General features: G+C 47.2%; 1 protein-coding gene across 1 annotated transcript in view; it reads right to left on the bottom strand.

Annotated features, from left to right (window-relative positions):
* Positions 1-19,425, bottom strand: part of LOC136619696 (nuclear RNA export factor 1-like) — a 58,336-nt gene extending 38,911 nt beyond the window's left edge. Inside the window, exons 1-7 of the mRNA XM_066594463.1 lie at positions 19,358-19,425; positions 16,077-16,136; positions 15,893-15,992; positions 8,441-8,524; positions 7,900-8,004; positions 6,458-6,568; positions 3,374-3,443 (exon numbers count right to left, since the gene is read on the bottom strand). Of these exons, the coding sequence (XP_066450560.1) occupies positions 3,374-3,443; positions 6,458-6,568; positions 7,900-8,004; positions 8,441-8,524; positions 15,893-15,992; positions 16,077-16,136; positions 19,358-19,392 (565 nt within the window). The 5' untranslated portion in view covers positions 19,393-19,425. The remainder of the gene's footprint in view (positions 1-3,373; positions 3,444-6,457; positions 6,569-7,899; positions 8,005-8,440; positions 8,525-15,892; positions 15,993-16,076; positions 16,137-19,357) is intronic.
* Positions 19,426-19,801: the final 376 nt, after the last annotated feature.

A 19,801-nucleotide genomic window follows, 5' to 3' on the forward strand; every position in this document is an offset into this window, starting at 1 on the left:
CGAACAGTCAGAGGCCGGTCGGCGAACAGTCAGAGGCCGGTCGGCGAACAGTCAGAGGCCGGTCAGCGAACAGTCAGTAATGTATGTACACAGTGACTCCACCAGCAGAATAGTGAGTGCAGCTCTGCAGTATAATACAGGATGTAACTCAGGATCAGTACAGGATAAGTAATGTATGCACACAGTGACTCCAGCAGCAGAATAGTGAGTGCAGCTCTGGAGTATAATACAGGATGTAACTCAGGATCAGTACAGGATAAGTAATGTATGTACACAGTGAGTCTACCAGCAGAATAGTGAGTGCAGCTCTGGAGTATAATACAGGATGTAACTCAGGATCAGTACAGGATAAGTAATGTATGTACACAGTGACTCCACCAGCAGAATACTGAGTGCAGCTCTGGAGTATAATACAGGATGTAACTCAGGATCAGTACAGGATAAGTAATGTATGTACACAGTGAGTCTACCAGCAGAATAGTGAGTGCAGCTCTGGAGTATAATACAAAATGTAACCCAGGAGCAGTACAGGATAAGTAATGTATGTATACAGTGACTCCACCAGCAGAATAGTGAGTGCAGCTCTGGAGTATAATACAGGATAAGTAATGTATGTACACAGTGACTCCACCAGCAGAATAAGTGAGTGCAGCTCTGGAGTATAATACAGGATGTAACTCAGGATCAGTACAGGATAAGTAATGTATGTACACAGTGACTCCAGCAGAAGAACAGTGAGTGCAGCTCTGGAGTATAATACAGGATGTAACTCAGGATCAGTACAGGATAAGTAATGTATGTACACAGTGAGTCTACCAGCAGAATAGTGAGTGCAGCTCTGGAGTATAATACAGGATGTAACTCAGGATCAGTACAGGATAAGTAATGTATGTACACAGTGACTCCACCAGCAGAATACTGAGTGCAGCTCTGGAGTATAATACAGGATGTAACTCAGGATCAGTACAGGATAAGTAATGTATGTACACTGTGACTCCACCAGCAGAATAGTGAGTGCAGCTCTGGAGTATAATACAGGATGTAACTCAGGATCAGTACAGGATAAGTAATGTATGTACACAGTGACTCCACCAGCAGAATAGTGAGTGCAGCTTTCAATGTTGCGACCTCCCTTTGCCATACAGCAACCAGATAAGAGAAACAAGCCTGTCCAATAGACAATATGATTCATTTGTCATACTCTCCACTTTCCACAAGAGGGCGACATCACCCACCTTTCCGCGGTGACGTCTGTACAGATAACCTGATTTCATGCGAGACGGTCACATCATAAAACCGTAACCACATTTTCGTGGTTCACAAACCATTTTATTTTCCACGCACGGTGAACACCCCTGAATGCGTGCAGCAGTTACTCACAGAGATGCTCGCCGCGCACGTACAATGTAAATAAACGGCGGCCGCTCGGTCACACATGACACTGACTGCTGCATGCTAAAAGCAATTACAAGCAGGGAAGGCTGCCAGAAAACAATGGAGCAAACTGGAACGTCACAATGAGCATCTTTGTGCGCCTGTCACTGAGCCGCTGCCGCACGGGTCTGCTGGTTAATTGCATCACCCTCTCTGCACCATCGTTTAACACCAAGTCTACTTTTAACCCCTTCCTGCTCTCACCCATCATACAGCACTTCTGTCATACACAATTAGGCTGCATGCACATTATAGTAGCTGCCCCATAATTGCCCCCCACCATCTGGTCAGACGTCCCACTCACAAAGCCAATGTGTAAAGGACAAATTAAATGGGCTGCTCCAGCGTGCAGAGCGCTGCTTTGTGAAGAGGAGCCTCCGACAATAAGTGGATAGCAGGGGTGCAACAGTCTTCTCTCTGGAATCACCCCAAATCAGCTTCTTTTGTCATGGGGGAACGGCCTGGAGAGCGCACTGGAGGGGAAACCGGGCAGGATAAAAGCTCCTCCTGTAGAGCCAACCATTGTATATACCCGATAGAAACCAAAATACCCTTAAGCGTGCGTGCACTACATGTAGCACCAAAATCCAGAGCGTATCTTGTGCTGTGGCTTTTGGTGTCGATCTGCACTACAATCTACACCGTTCGTGTGCCATTTGATGCGGATCTGCAGCGGACCTGACACCTTCAAATGAAAGGATGAAATCTGCTGCAGATCAGTGCCGAAATCCACGTCTAAATCCGCACCAAAATCTGCTGTCTGCAAGCGCACCCTAACGAGGATTCTCACTAATGAATTGTTATCCCGATCCACAAGATAGGGGACAAATGATCGCTTGGGGTCCGAGCACTGGGACCCCCCCGTAATCCCCAAACCAGTGCACCTCCACGTCCCACGGGAATAGAGCAGTGAACATGAATGACCATCTGCTCCATTCACTTCTATGGAAGATTGCAGAGCGCATCCACAGACATGAAGGGAGCACACTGCCATTCCTTCACATGGGGCATTGCTGTGCTCCTGCCTTGGGATTACTGGGGGGTCCCAGCAGTCAGACCCCCAGGAATCAAACAATTATCCTCTGATCTTGTGGGCAAGATATAAACGTCTTTTAAAGAGGTCGGTTAACCAGATCTTAAAAATGGATGGGCTATCCTAAGGATCTGATCAGTGGGGGGTCAGCCTTCTGGGACGCCCCCAGCAATCAGCTGATTGTGATTGAAGGGGCCACAACACTCGTCCGAGCACCTTGGCCGCTTCAATGTTTACATCCAAGCACGATCCTGCTTGCACTCAGAACGCTGTATTTTGCCTAGTGGCTGTTCCGAGTATCACATGCTTGTCCGATTACTTCTATGGGGGTTGTGGAAAGAGCTGTGCTCATCTGTTCTCATCCTCGTAGCGTGCAGCATTCTCATGGCAATCATGCTTAGCTGAGATAGGAACACCCCTTTAAACGGACTTTCCAAAACTGTGATACAATGAGCCATCCTTTAGGATAGGCCATCAATATCGGATCGGTGGAGGTCTGCACCAATCAGCTATTTGAATAGACTAAGTGAGCACTGGGGTCATGGCAGTGACATGAGGTTCATTCATTATGTAGGGTGGGAACAGCTCAATCCCATTTAAGTGAATTGGACTGAGCCGCTATACCGGGTACCTCCACTACACAACGTACAGCAATGTGCCTGGTGTAGAGCGGAGCAGTGGCGACGCTGGTCCGAGTGCCACAACCTCAAACAGCTGTGCGGCGGGGTCCTAAGAGGCAGATCCCCACCTATCAGATATTGAAGACATTTCCTAATGAGAGATCATCAATATTGGAGTCCCAGAAAAGCACTTTGATGTCCAGTAATACCATAACCTCATGTAACATCAATGTATAACGTACAGATATAACACGACTCCACCCTCATTTACCGAGACGCTTCTTACCTGGATCATTGGCAAGATTGCAGAGGTCGAGGCTTTCCAGGGACGGGTTGTATCTTTTCCGCAGACACGACTATAAGAATGTGACAGATGAAACATATTAACCGCTGGAGTATTTACCTCACTTTGATCGACGCTTCATGCCGTCTATCTAGGGAGGACGAGGTTAGTTATGACCGTTCAGCCAACAGCGACGTTAGGGGAGATACAAATAGGAGGAGCTTGTAAACTGTAACCGCTGCGGACAGCTGACGGCAAGTACAACCATTGCGTGAAACCGCCGTCTAGTTTCACGAGGAGTCGCTGAATATGATCTGTGTTGGGGGACATTAGTGCCTACTTCCATGGAAGGTGTTATCCCACGGAACAGGTTCGGAAAGGCTGGTAATAGCTACTAGCTTACAGCATTTTCTAGTATTTTCCATGTATTCCCTGGTACTTGCTGGTACTCTGTGTTGCTGGGGGCAGGCTCTGAATAGAATTAGTCCCCTTCCCCCTCTGGCAGCTGAGAATATAGTCCCTTCTTATTGGGGGCGGGCTCAGGACAGAATCAGTCTTCTTTCCCCTATGGCAGCTTACACTATTAGTCCACTCTTACTGGGGGCAGGCTCAGGACAGAATTGGTTTCCGCGCTCTGACAGCTGATAATATAGACCCTCCTTAGACCCCCTGCAGAAGGAGCCTTCTCAGCTATACCGCCATATACTGCAGATGCTGCGGCTTCTGACAAGTAGGCAGAAAGCTATTCCTATTCACTACCCTGCAGGAAATGGGGGATCACTATGCTAGGACCTGGTTGGGGAAAAAGGGGCCGAGCAAATGTGTCAAGTTCTCATCGCATCAGGTGGATGTACACATTGCAATATACATGCTACCCGTAGGATATGATGCCGCTCTTACACCTATATCCAACTTCTGGCCCCCACTATACTTTCTAAAATGCAATGGTTGGGACTTACCGCAGCTGCAAAAAAAAGCGTAGCTCGCTGTGCTGTTTGCTTAAAGGGGTGTTCCCATCTGGGTTTTTCATAGCCGAGATGGGAAACGCTACCATGGTTACCGGCCACTCGGCCGGAGCCCACGAAAAGAGCTGAGCACTTAGAGTGCCGTTTCCAAAGCGCTGACTGAAGTGGATGGAAGCTACGGAAACAGCGCACTAAAGCCAGCTCGCCTGTATAAGTCCCGGTTACCGCTTTCAGCCATGCTGGGGGCCCGTGGGAACCAGAACTAGACAGATATGGGTACTGCAATCCGTGAAGCTGCACCTATCAGACTTTCATGGCACAGACTCTCTCATAACGCAGCTATTTGTGACTGATGTAAACGGTACATGCAGTTGGCACCTCACCCCCGGGCACAGTGGTCTCCGTCACCTGCTGATCTGTTGGGCATAGGTAGCAGATGGCACCTCCGGGTGCGGGCAGACGGCAGCTAGTTTTTACTATAAAGATCATCTGCTTCCTGCACCCTCTCGGAAATCAAGAAATGGACGGAAGGATATATATATATATATGAGATATATCATATCAGAATATTAGTCTCATCACTTCAAAGTATTTCACTTTTTATAGTCTTAAAGGGACGGTCAGAGAATTTAAGTTTTTTTTTTTAAGGTAGATGATCAGTGGGGGTCCGCCGCTGAGGATCCTCGATCAGGTGAATACCAACACCGTTGTCGCTATAGATTGCACTTGCCGTAGAGCAACAGCCCAGATTGGTATTGCAAGTGCGGCTGCCATTGAATGCAATAGGAGGCCCCCTAGTGATCAGACATTGATCCTGTATTCCTGTGCACAGGGGATAAATGTCTTTAATGGGAGAACCTGTTTAAAGGGGTTTCCAGGACTTTACTATTAAAGGGGTTGTCCCGCGCCGAAACGGGTTTTTTTTTTTTTCAACCCCCCCCCCCGTTCGGCGCGAGACAACCCCGATGCAGGGACGTACAGACAGCTTACCGGAGCGCTTACCTTGATCCCCGCGCTCCGGTGACTTCTATACTTACCTGTGAAGATGGCCGCCGGGAACCTCTTGCTTCGTGGACCGCAGCTCTTCTGTGCGGTCCACTGCCGATTCCAGCCTCCTGATTGGCTGGAATCGGCACGTGACGGGGCGGAGCTACACGGAGCCGCTCTCTGGCACGAGCGGCTCCATAGAAGAACACAGAAGACCCGGACTGCGCAAGCGCGGCTAATTTGGCCATCGGAGGCCAAAAATTAGTCGGCTCTATGGAGACGAGGACGCTAACAACGGAGCAGGTAAGTAAAAAACTTTTTATAACTTCTGTATGGCTCATAATTAATGCACAATGTATATTACAAAGTGCATTATTATGGCCATACAGAAGTGTATAGACCCACTTGCTGCCTCGGGACAACCCCTTTAATGACCTATCCTTGTGACAGTTGATCGTGGGGGTCCGCTGCTTGGGATTCCCGCTGATCAGCTGATTGAAGCGAGAGTGGCTTTAATCCATACCAGGCTCGGCGCGGTACATTGTATGCCTGGTATAGCAGCTCAATCCATTCACTTGAAGGCCATGTGACTGATGAACCTGACGTTGCATACCTGAGAAGAGGCCGCAGCGCTACCATGTGAGTTCAGTCTACAAGATGGCATGAATATCTCAACAAGCTAAAACAGAGGTTTAAAGGGCTTGTCCGGGCTATTACTATTGATAACCTATCCTCAGGACAAGTCATCAATAGTTGATTGGCAGGGGTCTACCGCTCGGAAGTCCCACTGATCAGTTGTTCGCTAAGCCCGCTGTCATTTTGGACAGTGCAGGAAGCGCACAGCTCTGTCCGTACTGCAGCGGCTGCGGTTGGTACTGCAGGCGCCGCTCCCATTAAAGGTAAAGCAAGCATTACCAAACCGGGCTGCTGCACAACAGACATTGGTCTACTTCTGCCTCTGTCTATAGTATCAGCTGGCTTGATAGCAGCGGATCGGTGGGGATCCAGAGTGGCAGACCCCCACTGATCAACTACTGATGACCTATCTAGAAGACAGGTCATCAATAGTTCAGTCCTGGAGAATCTCTCTAAGCCGATCCTGTTAAGCTCCATGTGAAATTCTTGACAATGTTACCTGGATGCATTCGGTCCGGTGATCCAAGGCATTTACTGTATCCAAAGGGCTGATAATACTCATATCCATCTGCTCTTGTGATGTATACACCGGCGCTGCGTTTATAGCTATCTGCAAAATACAAGATTACACCACAGGTCTCAGTGTACAGACACGTTATCACCAATGGGGCCATTAGTAGCCGCAGCTATAGAGCCACCTAGAACTCCACCTATGGGGCAAGCAGCGCCCCTAGGAATATTTTCAAGTACAGCCTAGCTAACAAAAGTAGAAACTTTTTTTTTTTTTTGTAATTAATCCCTTCATGAACAGATTTTTTTTGCTTTCCAAGAGCCGTACCTTTTTTAGTTTCTGTCATCAGAGTAGTATGAGGGTTTGCTGGGTTTTTTGCAGGACGAGTTGTATTTTTTAATGGTACCGTTTCATTTACCGTATAATGTATGCGAAAACCTTTAAAAGTTTAAGTGGAGTTAAACGGAAAAAAAATGCAATTACACAATTATTGGGGAATTTTGTTTTTACGGTGTTCATGGTGCAGAAAAAAGATGTGCATTTTAGGCAGCTTAGATGAACGTGCCATCAGCTTTGACTGCGTAGAAGTAGTTAAAGGGGTTATAAGAGTTGTATTTTCTCTGTAAAACCCAGTTCCCCATAAACGCACCTCTCTCCGCCCCCCGCTGTGTCCGGCAGCACAGCTCAGTTCCTGCTCCTGTTTGCTTACAGGCTGCAGCCCCACCTGTTTACGGGACGCCACAGGTTGCTGCAGCCAATGACAGAGCTCAGCAATCCAGTGCCAAGCTCTGTCATTGGCTGCAGCACCTCTGACATTGTGCAGTTAAGCTGGAGCAACCTGTACAAGTGATGTCAGGGGAGCAGAGCGGAAAGAGGGGAGTACTCGCCTATTTGTTATATTACTGCATGGAGAACAAGTTTTTAGAGAGAACATACAACTCTGACAACCCCTTAAATGGCCGTGACTAGAGCCAATTCCATTCAGCGCCACTGCAGGCGGCTGTCAAGTATGGAGTGGACTCTTCTTCCGAGCCTGCTCCATACGCCCTTCACAATCGCATGACGTTTATTTACATTATGCTGTCGGGAAGAGATTAACAGGAGGTTTCCTTAAAATTTTGCATATATTGGTTTTGTCCAGTCGGATACAACTGATGCCATTATAACGCATCTTCTGCTCTGGTCACCCATAATCAGACAAAAACCACTGCACGCAGCAGGATGGCATCCAGCATCAAAACGGATGAGCCGGATGCCTCGAACCGTCTAATATACAACTGTGGGGTCAATTCTGGCCGCAGTTCCCATATATCCAGCAATCGGCCCGTTTCTCCCCATCCGGCATCGTAGTGAACGGCGGAAGAGAAAGAAAATGATAGCGGGGTATATGCAAAGCAGCAGAGTCTGCCAAAAAGAAAAGTAACAGGTACCTTGCGATAGTTTGTGCCTTGGATCTTCTTTGACACTTGAACCAGACATTTGGCGATGGAGAAATTATCCACGAAGAAAGCAGCCATGTTGCGTACATAGTGGAACTGGGGAAGAAGAATCGCTGTTAAACATTATACACATACTGGGCAGGACTAAGCAAAAAGCAGCATGGACACTAGACACAGTATACAAGACAGACACTTTGTCATATGGAATTGGCTTGAGAACGGACCCAAGATGCCCATGATCACTGGGGATCCGTCACTCAGGACCCCCGATCAGCCGTTAGAAGAGGCCATGGTGCTTGGGTGAGTGACAAGGCCTCTTCTCAAGCCACTGACATGCATTCATCATGTGGCCCAAGATCAGCTCAGTCCCATTCAAGTGAATGAGACCAAGCTGCTTTGTATAGTAAGCAGTGAAGATGCTATGGCGCTCACCTAAGTGGCATGCATGTGACGAGGGCTTTACGACAGGTGTATGATAAATCCATGGCAAGGTCTATGCCCTGTGGCAGAAGGAAGAGTGGCTCAGTCATACCTGGAAAGCTCGGAAGTTAAAACCGCACTCGTTCTTGATGGAATCCAATAACCACATCTTATTGTACCTGCGACCTTGAGGGATCTATGGACAAAGACAGAAGTTACAGAGTCTTCACAGGAGACAATGTAAAAAAAAACCTGCTTTGAATGAGACGCACGGTGGACAGAGACCGTAGACAGCCGACTAAAGATGTAATACACTGCAGGGCTCCGGGCAAGTAAAACAACATCACCTGGATGCCTTTGCCCTTGAAAGGGTTCTTAATTAAAGACAAGTACCCCTAATTCTCAGAACAGTGGATACCTGATCGATGGGGTCCAACTGTTGGGAATACCAGCAATCCCGCGCCCGATGCACCTAAGTGCCCCAATCCATTCACCTGCATGCAACTGAGCGGGTCTCTGGAAACGTACACCACTGGCCTGAGAAAAGGCCGTAGCCGATCAGCAGGGGTCCCCAACCACTCAGATGCTAATAACGTATCCTAAGGGCTCACAGACATACGTGTCCCGCATAACATATGTATATTGCTGCGTATGTTAGAACCCATATCCTAGATTGGCACATAACACACCAAAATAGGACAGGGTTTTTTTTATTTCATGCATGTGAAAAAAATACGCAGGTGTGAGTCGCCCAACAACATACGCCCATGTAAGTGAGCCCTAAGGATAGGTCATCAATAGTAGTCACAGAAACTTCCATTAACCCCTTAACAACAGTGGACATACAGTTATGTCCTGTGCGTTCAGGGTTTGTACGAAAAGGGACTGAGTGCTGGCTGTTTCCTACAGATGGCACCCGCCGCTATCAATCCATGTCGTGGCTTAATAGGTTATCAGTCAAATCACAATAAAAATGTAATACTATGGTATTGCATCATAATGCAGGAGAATTTTTTGGAAATTATTGATTTGCCTGCATTGTACTTTCATCTGATGCTGTTTAGCTGAATTCCTCCCATTCTGTATGTGCTTTTTTATTCTCCCACTTGGATGTGCAGCCATTTATGACCACTCTTTGAGTACGATCACTCAGCCAGTTGTGAATCCCATATTTGGTCATTTTTTCAATAGGTATGGTATGAGATACTTTGTCAAATGCTTTACTAAGGTCAAGATATACTATATCCACCACTTTTTCCTGATCAACCCAGTCGGTGATTCTGTCATAGAAGGAAATTAGATTGGTCTGGCAGGACTTGTTTGTTACAAACCCATGCTGGCTCTGGTTAATTACTCCATTCTCATCCAAGTACTTGCATACATGTTGTTTAACAAATTATAATTTGTTCAAAGATCTGTCCCGGTATAGAAGTCAGGCTCACAGGCCTGTCGTTTCCTGGATCCACCTTCTTCCCTTTTTGAAGATACGGACACTTGCCCTTTTTCAATCTTCTGGGACTTCTCCTGTTCTCCAGGTATTTTTAAAGATTATAGCGAGTGGTTCAGCAATTACCTCTGCTGCTTCCTTTAGTATCCTAGGTAATTAATCTGGACCTGGAGACTTGAATTAATTTAGGTTAGCCATGTGTTCCCTCACCATTTCTCTGCTTACAGATAGGCTGCATTCTTTTTATACCCCCAATAGCACAGGAAAGGTCAGTTGATGTTCCATCTACTTTCTGAGAGAAAACAGATACAAAATAGGAATTCAAAAGTTCTGCCTTCTCAACATCATTCTTAACCAATTCAGCATTTTCATCCTGTAAGCATCTAATAGCATCTTGGACTTTTCTTTTGCTTTTGACATAACTGAATCCTTTTCTATTCTTTGGCCTCTGTTGCAAGCCTCAATTCATTATTAGCTTTAGCTTTTCTGACACTTGCCCTACAGTTCCTGCAGACCGCATTATATTTTTCTTTTGATATTCCCCTTTCTTTCCATTTGAGACACACATGCTGAAAAGGAAGAAAAATATATTTAAGTTCTGTGCTCATCCACCCGGGTCTCTTTAAATGCTTCCCATTCTTCCTTCTTTTAGGGATTGTTAAAAATTGTGTTTTGAGAATCTCATTTCGCAATATTTCCCAACCTTCTTGGACATTTCTGTCCTTAAGAACATCCAGCCATTGGATTCTTCCTATCCTCTTTCTGAGTTAACTGAAATTTGCCTTTCTGAAATCCAACCTTGAGGTCTGAGTTTTATCCAACATCCAAGGATAGCATGATCACTGCCCCCTAAGGTCCCAGCCACCCTTACTTCCTCAACCATTCCCTCCCTGTTGATAAGAATTAGGTCCAAGAGCGCAGATCCCCTTGTTTTCTCTTCGACCTTTTGGAAGATAAAGTTGTCAGTAAGAGCGGATAAGAATTTGTTGGATCCATTACTTTTACCTGAGAGATTCCTAACAAATGTCTGGATCGGTAAAATCTCCCATGATCACTATGTTGGGCTTTTTTTTTAGAATTTGGCTATCTGATGATGGCCATCCAGATGACAGCGATATGTTCCATCACGAGTGACTGGTCCATTGTAGGAAGTGACTGGAACTGAACCGCATGGAACTGCCTCGAAAGAGGAGACCATGCGGCCCAGGACTTTCATGCAGCGGACGTGAAGTTGAAGGGTCTGAAGTTTGTCTGCTGGATGCCTCGCCAGTGCCCAAGAGGTACTAAAAGGACAGGCTCAGAAAGGTCAGCAGGTGAAAGGGGACGAGCATGGCCTTGGGATGATTGATGACCCAACCAAAGTCCGTGAGGATGTCCAGAGTGATGGAAAGGCTCTTGAGGCTGGCCTTCATCAGGATAAGTGCAGGTATGGGATGGCCATAACTTCCATGGCATGAAGGAGCACCACCAAGGATGCCAATATAAAGATCAGCGGACTAGCGCTCCAATCTAAAGGATTCTATAGAGAAGGTGGCTATGGAGTCATGTATAAAATATACAGGAATGTAAATGGTGGGACTCACCTGGTGTGGAGCACCCGTCCGATTACAGGCGTCCACTCCGTCAGTCCAGGAAGGCTTTAAGAATGTATCCAAAGAAGCAGGACCCCTAATCCATAGGAAGAGCACATGGGGGGATGCCCGCAGGTAGAGAGGACCTCGGTCGTAAACGCAATATAGAATAAGGTAGAAGAAAACCTGCGCGCTCCTTAGCAGTTTGGATAACACCGAAAATATAGATGTATTGATGGTAGGGATGAGGAGACCTACTTCATAGAGGAGCCCTATAGGAACGCAGGACTCCTCTAAATCCAGGTTCGTTCTCAGTAAACCAGAAAGAGTCCTGGAGGTTTTCAGTTTCAACTGGTTTATTAGCAGACAAACGTATGTAGATACAGACAGGGTTAGAGGCTGAGCCAATGGAGTGCAACGTGTTGGGGAACTAATCGTGCTCCTTTGTCAAAAGCACAAATCTGTCAAATTCATATATGAAGGGGTAAAAGGAATAGATAAGAGAAAAAAGGAAGACAGAGAAAAATATACAAGTTATATGGGATCCGTATAATCAAGCTAATATGTATAGTAATAGTAAAACATAATGAAAAAAGTACAGTTGCCCAGAGAACACCCAAATACGGTATGTATAAAAGACCAAAAATGATACACATTGTAACATAGCATAATAATTTATACATGATGAAATAGCAGCATATATACCGAAAAGCTTCCAAATGGGATGTTTATATTCAATTTAGTGATAGTTCATGCGGGAAGCAGTTGAAATTGCCCAGGGTCCGTTCAAGGATGCCAAGACCTTTGTAAAAGCCCAGGGAGCCACGGCCAAGCCGAAAGGGAGGGCCACAAGTGGGAAATGATCTGAGTGGATCGCAAACTGTGAGAAACACTAATGGAAGCGAAGAATCGGGATGTGAAGCTACGTATCTTGAATGTCTATGGACGAGAGGGATTTGACCTGTTCCATCAAGGCAATGACAACCCAGAGAGACTCCAATTAGAAGTAACGTACCCTGACAAAGCGACTCAGGAGCTTGAGGTCCAGAACTGGATGGACCAACACATCCTTTTTCGGGATGACAAACAGATTGAAGTAGAAGCCTGTGAACCACTGGGCTGGGGGTACTGGGACAATGACTCGTGGGTCGAAGAATGACTGAAGGATAAAAAGCAAAAGCCCTGGGAAAGTCTCCCCCCACACGCCTCCATTCATTATAAGCAGCAGCCGTTCAGTACTGAATGGCTGCCGTTTACACCGAACGATGCGTCACTCAGTTTTCAAGCATGTCAAAGCTAAACGAATGAACGAATCTCGTCCAGTCCTTTAGCCTGAAGGGGCCACACCTCATGCACCCAGGAGTCCCAGACCTGTGAGAGCCAAGCATCCTGAGAAAGCAACAAACGTCTCTCCCACCTTGGAAGCAATGGGTCGGGGCTTCCTTTCATGCTGAAGATTTCATTGAGGAGGGCTTGGAGGTCTGAGGATGGGAGCTCCAAGATGGACAAGGATTAAATAAAGTCTTCTTCCTCTAGTCCTGTGACCACTGGTGTTTCTCTGGAGAGTGCAGTCAGGAGAGACCAAAAGGACTGAAAACCAGTCCTCTTCTTGAAGGTGGACTGACTAGACTCCTTGTTCTGAGGAAGAGGATAACTCTTTCCACCCGTTATCTCATCGAGGCTACCGAAGAGGTGGGAGCCTACGAAAGGAAGGCTCGTCCAAGATTTCTTAGAGGTGGCATTGGCCGACCAGGCCTTGAGCCATAGCATGCTGTGAATAGCTACAGAGAGGGTCAAAGTACGAGCTGGTAGTCCGACAGCATCGAGTGAAGCTTCACAAACATATTTCCAGGCTCGAGGGGATACCACAGCGCAGCTGTCTCACCCATTCTGAAGAGGCCCTACTAACCAAGAAGGATGTAAAGATGGGTCTGAGAGCAAACCTAGCCTCTTCAAAAGAGGATTTAGCAAAGGACTCCAAGCTTATCACGCTGGTCCTGAAAAGGGTAAAGGAGTACCAGTGTAGCGCACTTTGGCAGCTGAGAAACTGGGGGAAACCACCAAGGGCGTAAACGACCACTTCTTAACCAAATCCCCTGGCAATGGGTACATAAGATCCAGATGCTCAGGCTTAGTAAAGTCTTTGTCCAGGGAATTCTACTTTTTTTTGCAAGTACCTCCTTAAATTCTACGCGGGCGGGAAAGGTTTTGTGTGGCTGTTTGGGACATCAGAACTAAAACAGCTCCTCGGACAGGGAAGGATGTGGGTCCTTGACCTGAAGAGTCTCCATGACGACTGTCCACCAGAGAGTAGACCTCAGAGGATTGCTCCCAATCTAAGGAAAAATCTTAACATTTCACCCTCTGAATGCAATTCTTTGGAAGGGACTTCAAACCGCGACTATGGGGGAGGCGTAGAAGCAGATGAGGGAGGAGAGCATGAATGCCTGTGCTCAGTAGAAGGTCTGCCTCATATCCAGTCAGTGGAGGAGGAGGCCTAGCCCTCAGGGACGGTAAGCGGATGTTGGAGTAGCCGACCTCTCCAACCTCTCCACAATGCTCCCTGACACTTTGGTGCGGTGCAACACTGCCAGGGACAGAGAACATGCCCATTCCGGTTCCAGAGTAGGTGTAAACGGAGCAGTGGAGGTCCTGGGTAAGGTCTCTGTGACAGACAGGTATTGTCCACACTGAAATTTCGTACTGCAGCGGGAGCAAGTGAAGAGTGTGGTCACACCTTAAGGGTATTCCCTCTAGTGTTCAACATGATAGGTGCACCGAGTTGAGTGTGACTAATATTAGCTTAGAAGGGCTGCCACAATGAGCTACTCCTCGACTGGAAAGATGCTAGTGACTGCAGGGAGAATCATGCTGAAGGGGATAGCCGCTAAAGGCAGAAAGTACCCGATCCTGAAGACTGCACACGTATGATTCCGAAGCCAGAGGAGAAACGGAAGATGGAGGAGGAGCTGACAGTAGATGCCTGGGAAAAATCACGCACTCTAGTGAAAGGAGGGGCCAAGGATTAGTCAACAGTACCCCAATAGCCGTGTGCGGATTTGGAAGTTTCAGTCTAAACGTGAAGTCCGCAATGGAGAATGCTGAAGCCCAAGGTTCCGGAGTGTTGATCGGAAGTCTAGCCCCTACCAGAAGTAGGCCGCAACTTGCCAGTAAGTGGAACAGATAACCATTCCAAGCACGGGACCCGGAAGCTCAGGTACCTCCATGTGAAGAAACACATGGCAGAAGCGGTTGCTGGGTAGGGGAAGCATGCTCAGGATCGGCAGGTGAGAAAAGCATGCAGCACATGGCTGAAGGGCTGCGCGACAGAAAGGTAAAATGGTATAGGGACAACGAGACTCTGTGATGTTAGTGGATGCTGGTGGTTGTGGGGTAAGTGAAGACTGTCAGGGAGAATACTCATCTTGAGATGTGACGCATCCACTTGCCAGACTCCAGCAGATTGCCCCTTCCAACATCTCCCTTCCTTTCGTGGAGGATATAGGCACTGTGCCCGGATGGAGAGGGATGTAACCAGCAATTCACCAGGGAGTTTAAGAACCCTCTGGGCCACCTTGTCTTCGGGAGGCAGGGAGACCAGCAGTGAGGGTAAGGACTTTCCGGCGTCCCTCAGTAGGGCAACAGGGGGGTCAGGCCACCCTGTATTTGCCGTCTGATGCTGGAAGCAGCAAAAAACAGGAATATTTGCAGCGCAGGAAAGGTCTGCCTTCTACGGACACTGATTGAATTTAGTGGCTACAGGAGGGGTATATTTGGTAGGAGGAGCTAAAACTTTTTGCTTAGTGTCCACCTCCTAGGGCAGCAGATATTCCCAAGGTCTTTACTGGGTCCCCCAACGGCACGGATGAGAAATATATCTTTAAAAAAATGTATCAAGGCATTTTCTATATATTTTCTGCCCATCTTCTGACTGCCATAACATTTCTATCCTTCCGTTGATACAGTTGTGTGAGGGCTTGTTGTTTGCAGGACGTCCTGTAGTTTCCATTGGGACCATTTTGGAGTTCATACACTTTTTTTTTTTAAGGCTTTATTTTTCACTCATCCGCCACAGTGATATTCCATATACATAGCTATACCAGAGGTCTAAAGCATGCAGTTGATTGAACGGTGCAAACCGGACCAGCAGTGACGACATCATGTAAAGACGTGTGTAACAATAACTGAAACCTAGTCACAGGTTATGTCAAAGGACACTGTTCCAAGAAGTTGGTCATAGTCCCAGAAAACCCCTTTAACCTGTTCCAATTCAGATTTCCCTGAAGGATACATCCCTAGGCCTTTTAAAAAGGTTGGATATTGACTCCTAGGGAAGCTAGCTTCCAATAGGTGGCGCTGTGGAGGATTATTCACTCACTCATTTGCATATTTTTTTCCCAGAGCGCACTGCGTGGCCTATACTACATCATTGTGGTGCACTCCCCAAGGAGAAACAATACGTCCCGGACCGATGACAACACAGAAAGCACAAAGTGACACGTTACGAATCAATGTATTACACAGACTGCGCCAGACAGGGACACACCGTTATCTTAAACCAAATGTCTTTCTGTTTTTGAGCCTTCTGGTTCCTGCAATTCTCCAACTTTTCCCCGGATTTATGTCCGGTAGTTCCATGGGGATTTCTATGAGAAAAAAGAAAATGTAAAAGGACACATCGCACAACTATGGCGACTCGCGCCGGCGGAAATTACGTGCCAAGGACATACCGGATGAAGTCGGCGGAACGCCTCTTCACTGTTCGCTTCCCTTTATCGGATAGCTGCACTCTGTTGGAATGGAAATGGACACAATGTGAAAACGATAAGCGTCATATTAACCCCTTCCACCGCAGCTCTTTTTCCTTCCTTTTTACATTCTATGCACCCCATAACGGCACCAATAAAACTACTGGCTATGAGCGAGCCATCATACAGCTCCGTCCATGAAAAATAAAGTTAGAACTTTGAAAAAGAGATGAAAAGTTCCAAAATACCATTGCGTCCTTTGGCCGTGTCATGAAGAAGTTACGGAGGTCCAACTGCAGCGATCCCCAATCTCCGGAATGGGGTCCTGTTACCCCGTATCCCATAAATGAAAGAACAGCGGTCGAGCGTGCATATCTATCCCTCTATTTACATCTATGGGACTGACAAACAGAAGCCGAGCTCTGCGCTATACAATCTCCGGCGGCACACAGGCTCAGCTGATACCCAGGATGGCGGCTCAGGACCCCATACTTGAGATTGTGGGGGTCCCAACATTCAGACTCCCACTGATCAGATACTCATCCCCTATCCTATGGGTAGAGTGCAATTTTAATATTTAAATCGCGGAGGTCCAAAGGATTGCAATGCCAACTGCACCAGACAATGGTGCCCAGGTCTGCCATTGCTTATGATTGCTACTATTACCCTAAAATAAGACACTGTCTTATATTAACTTTGGTCACAGTGTCTTATAACACTCACCTAGCAGCCGGCGTTCCGGTCCTCACACTGGTGTCAGTTGCTGCTGCAGGCTTCCATGTCCTCCGACACGCCGACAGAGCAGTTCTTCCTGGTAGTGGGGCTTAAATACGCTGCTTCCAGCAAGCTAATGCTCTGATTGGTTAATCGAGCGCCACGTCAGCCAATGAGAACCAGCGCTCCATTAACCGATCACAGCCATTCATTGAATGACATCATTGAATGGCTGCGATTGGTTAATCGAGTGTCGGCTTTCATTGGCTAATGCGGCACTTGATTACCCAATCAGAGCATTCGCTTGCTGGAGACAGGGTATTCAAGCCCCGCTACCAGGAAGAACTGCTCTGTTGGTGTGCAGCAGGACATGGCAGCCTGCAACAGCGCTGCAGCCCAAAGCGAAGACACGAGTGCTGGCAGTAGGTATTGTTTTTTTGTTACATGTAGTGTAGCTAGGGCTTATTATCGGAGAAACACGGTGGCAAGCTGCCCAAAGAGACATAAAAAAATGACAAAATAAATGCAAAAAAAGTTTTGTATTGTTACATCTTTAACAATCTGTACAATAAACTGAATATTAGAGATGAGCGAGCATCGCTCTTCTCGAGTAACTACATTCTCGTCCGAGTAGGCTCGGGGGCGGGGGAAAAGAGAAATCCCCCCCGCTCACCTCCCAAGCCTGCTCGGACGAGAATGCAGTTACTCGAGAAGAGCGATGCTCGCTCATCTCTACTGAATGGACTTTTTATTCCGCATGACAAATGCTGTGAAAAAAACAGAGCCAATGGTTGATTTTTTTAAATTCATTTTGCCTCTCAAAAAGACACATTAAAAAGCATTAAAAAAAAGCATATATACCCCAAAATAGTACCACTAAAAGCTACATATTGTCACACAAAGATAAGCCCCTCGCAGAGCTCCATCAATGGAACTTTGAATGCAGCGATGCAAAAAAAAAAGTATATTTTGCCCCCCAAAAAAGGGATTTTATTGTGCAAAAGTGGAAAACTCTAAAAAAATATATATATAATTTTCGTATTGTTGTAATTGTGCGGACCCGCAGGAAAAAAAAATGTATCGTGTGATTTACGGTGCATGATTAACGCTTTAAAAAAACAACCCAAAAAACAATGGCAGAATTTTTTTGCTCTCTGCCCTCCAAAAAGACTTCACAAACGTTCTACAATATACGATACGTATCCGATAAACGGCACCACGAAAACTACAATTCAACATACAGAAAATTATACGGCCTTGACGGAAAAATAAAAAAAACTATGGCTTTTGAAGAGTGGTGATGAAAATCCCCAAAGGTGCGTCCTGAGGTCCAAAGCCGTCCGTATCACTTGGGCTGCCTGTCCATGGGCGGGTGTGCGTTGCATTCCTCGCTGCGATAATCCGGCAATGGGGAATGCAATGCACGCTTTCCATAGCAACATGGAAAGCGCAGCCCCCCCTTTCCACGAGCGGAGAATCATTACTATTCTCCGCTCACGGCCAGCAAATCACAGCATGCTGCGAATTACCGCGATTCTCCGCGGTCATCTCTCAGGCTGACCGCGGAGATCCGTCGGCAGGCTTCTCCTCCCGGGCGGCGAAGATCCACCGCGGGATACCACAACGCTGGACAGGCAGCCTCAGGGGTAAAAGGGGTTGTCTAGTTACCAAACAACATCCCTTTAATAGGGTTGACTAGTAAAATAACGAATGGGGCTGTACTTACCCCTCTGCTGCTGCAGGAACTTAGTGCTGCGGCCCTGATATTTGTTATGACAGCTACCATCAACAGAAATCAGATGATCGCCAAAGCCAATCAGAGGCCGCAGTGTTGACGGTCGTTCTTCTGGCATCAGCGGGCCTGCAGCTCTGGATCCTGGCAGCGGAGGGGTAAGTACAGCCCTGTTTATTATTTTACTACAGTCAGCCCTATTTAAAGGGATGTTGCCCGGTAACTGGACACCCCTTTAAAGGGGTTGTCCCGAGGCAGCAAGTGGGTCTATACACTTCTGCATGGCCATAATAATGCACTTTGTAATATACATCGTGCATTAAATATGAGCCATACAGAAGTTATAAAAAGTTTTATACTTACCTGCTCCGTTGCTGGCGTCCTCGTCTCCATGGTGCCGACTAATTTTCGCCCTCCGATGGCCAAATTAGCCGCGCTTGCGCAGTCCGGGTCTTCTCCTCTTCTCTATGGGGCTCCGTGTAGCTCCGTGTAGCTCCGCCCCGTCACGTGCCGATTCCAGCCAATCAGGAGGCTGGAATCGGCAATGGACCGCACAGAAGCCCTGCGGTCCATGAAGACAGAGGATCCCGGCGGCCATCTTCAGCAGGTGAGTATGAAGACGCCGGACCGCCGGGATTCAGGTAAGCGCTGTGCGGGTGGGTTTTTTAACCCCTGCATCGGGGTTGTCTCGCGCCGAACGGGGGGGGGGGTTTAAAAAAAAAAAACCCCGTTTCGGCGCGGGACATCTCCTTTAAGTCCTGTAGAGCTGTTATTCTGTACACAGAGTATCCCGCCGCAGCGTGCCGTAGGACCTTACCGCAACTCGTTGCAGCGTTCTTGCATGGTCGCCATTTATGCCCTTCTAGTAAAACGATCTCCTCCACCTACAAGTAAAACATACATGACATTACACACCCAAACAGAGCCGCTAAGTGAACGACACGTATGTGCGTGTCACGGGAACAAACCTTATCGCGACCTTCTCCATCCATGAGGCGGTCAACAAGGAAATGTCGCTGGAGGAGGTCGACTGAACGTCAGCTGTTCCGTATGTTAGGTATGTGTGAACGGGCCGCAGGGGCTCATTCAAAAAGACAGACGCGGATTCGGTCTGTGAAGTTCGCAATGAGACCCAAACTGTGAATATTCGCTGGGTATTGCGGGTTTTTGCTGTTAGTGTAATTACTGCATTTTTCCCAAGGGGGGGTGGGGGGAAAATCGCAGTTAAAGCGCTACTGATTCCGCGCACAAATACACAATT

This window comes from Eleutherodactylus coqui, chromosome 3 (genome assembly GCF_035609145.1).
Source record: "Eleutherodactylus coqui strain aEleCoq1 chromosome 3, aEleCoq1.hap1, whole genome shotgun sequence".
Classification (NCBI taxonomy): domain Eukaryota; kingdom Metazoa; phylum Chordata; class Amphibia; order Anura; family Eleutherodactylidae; genus Eleutherodactylus; species Eleutherodactylus coqui.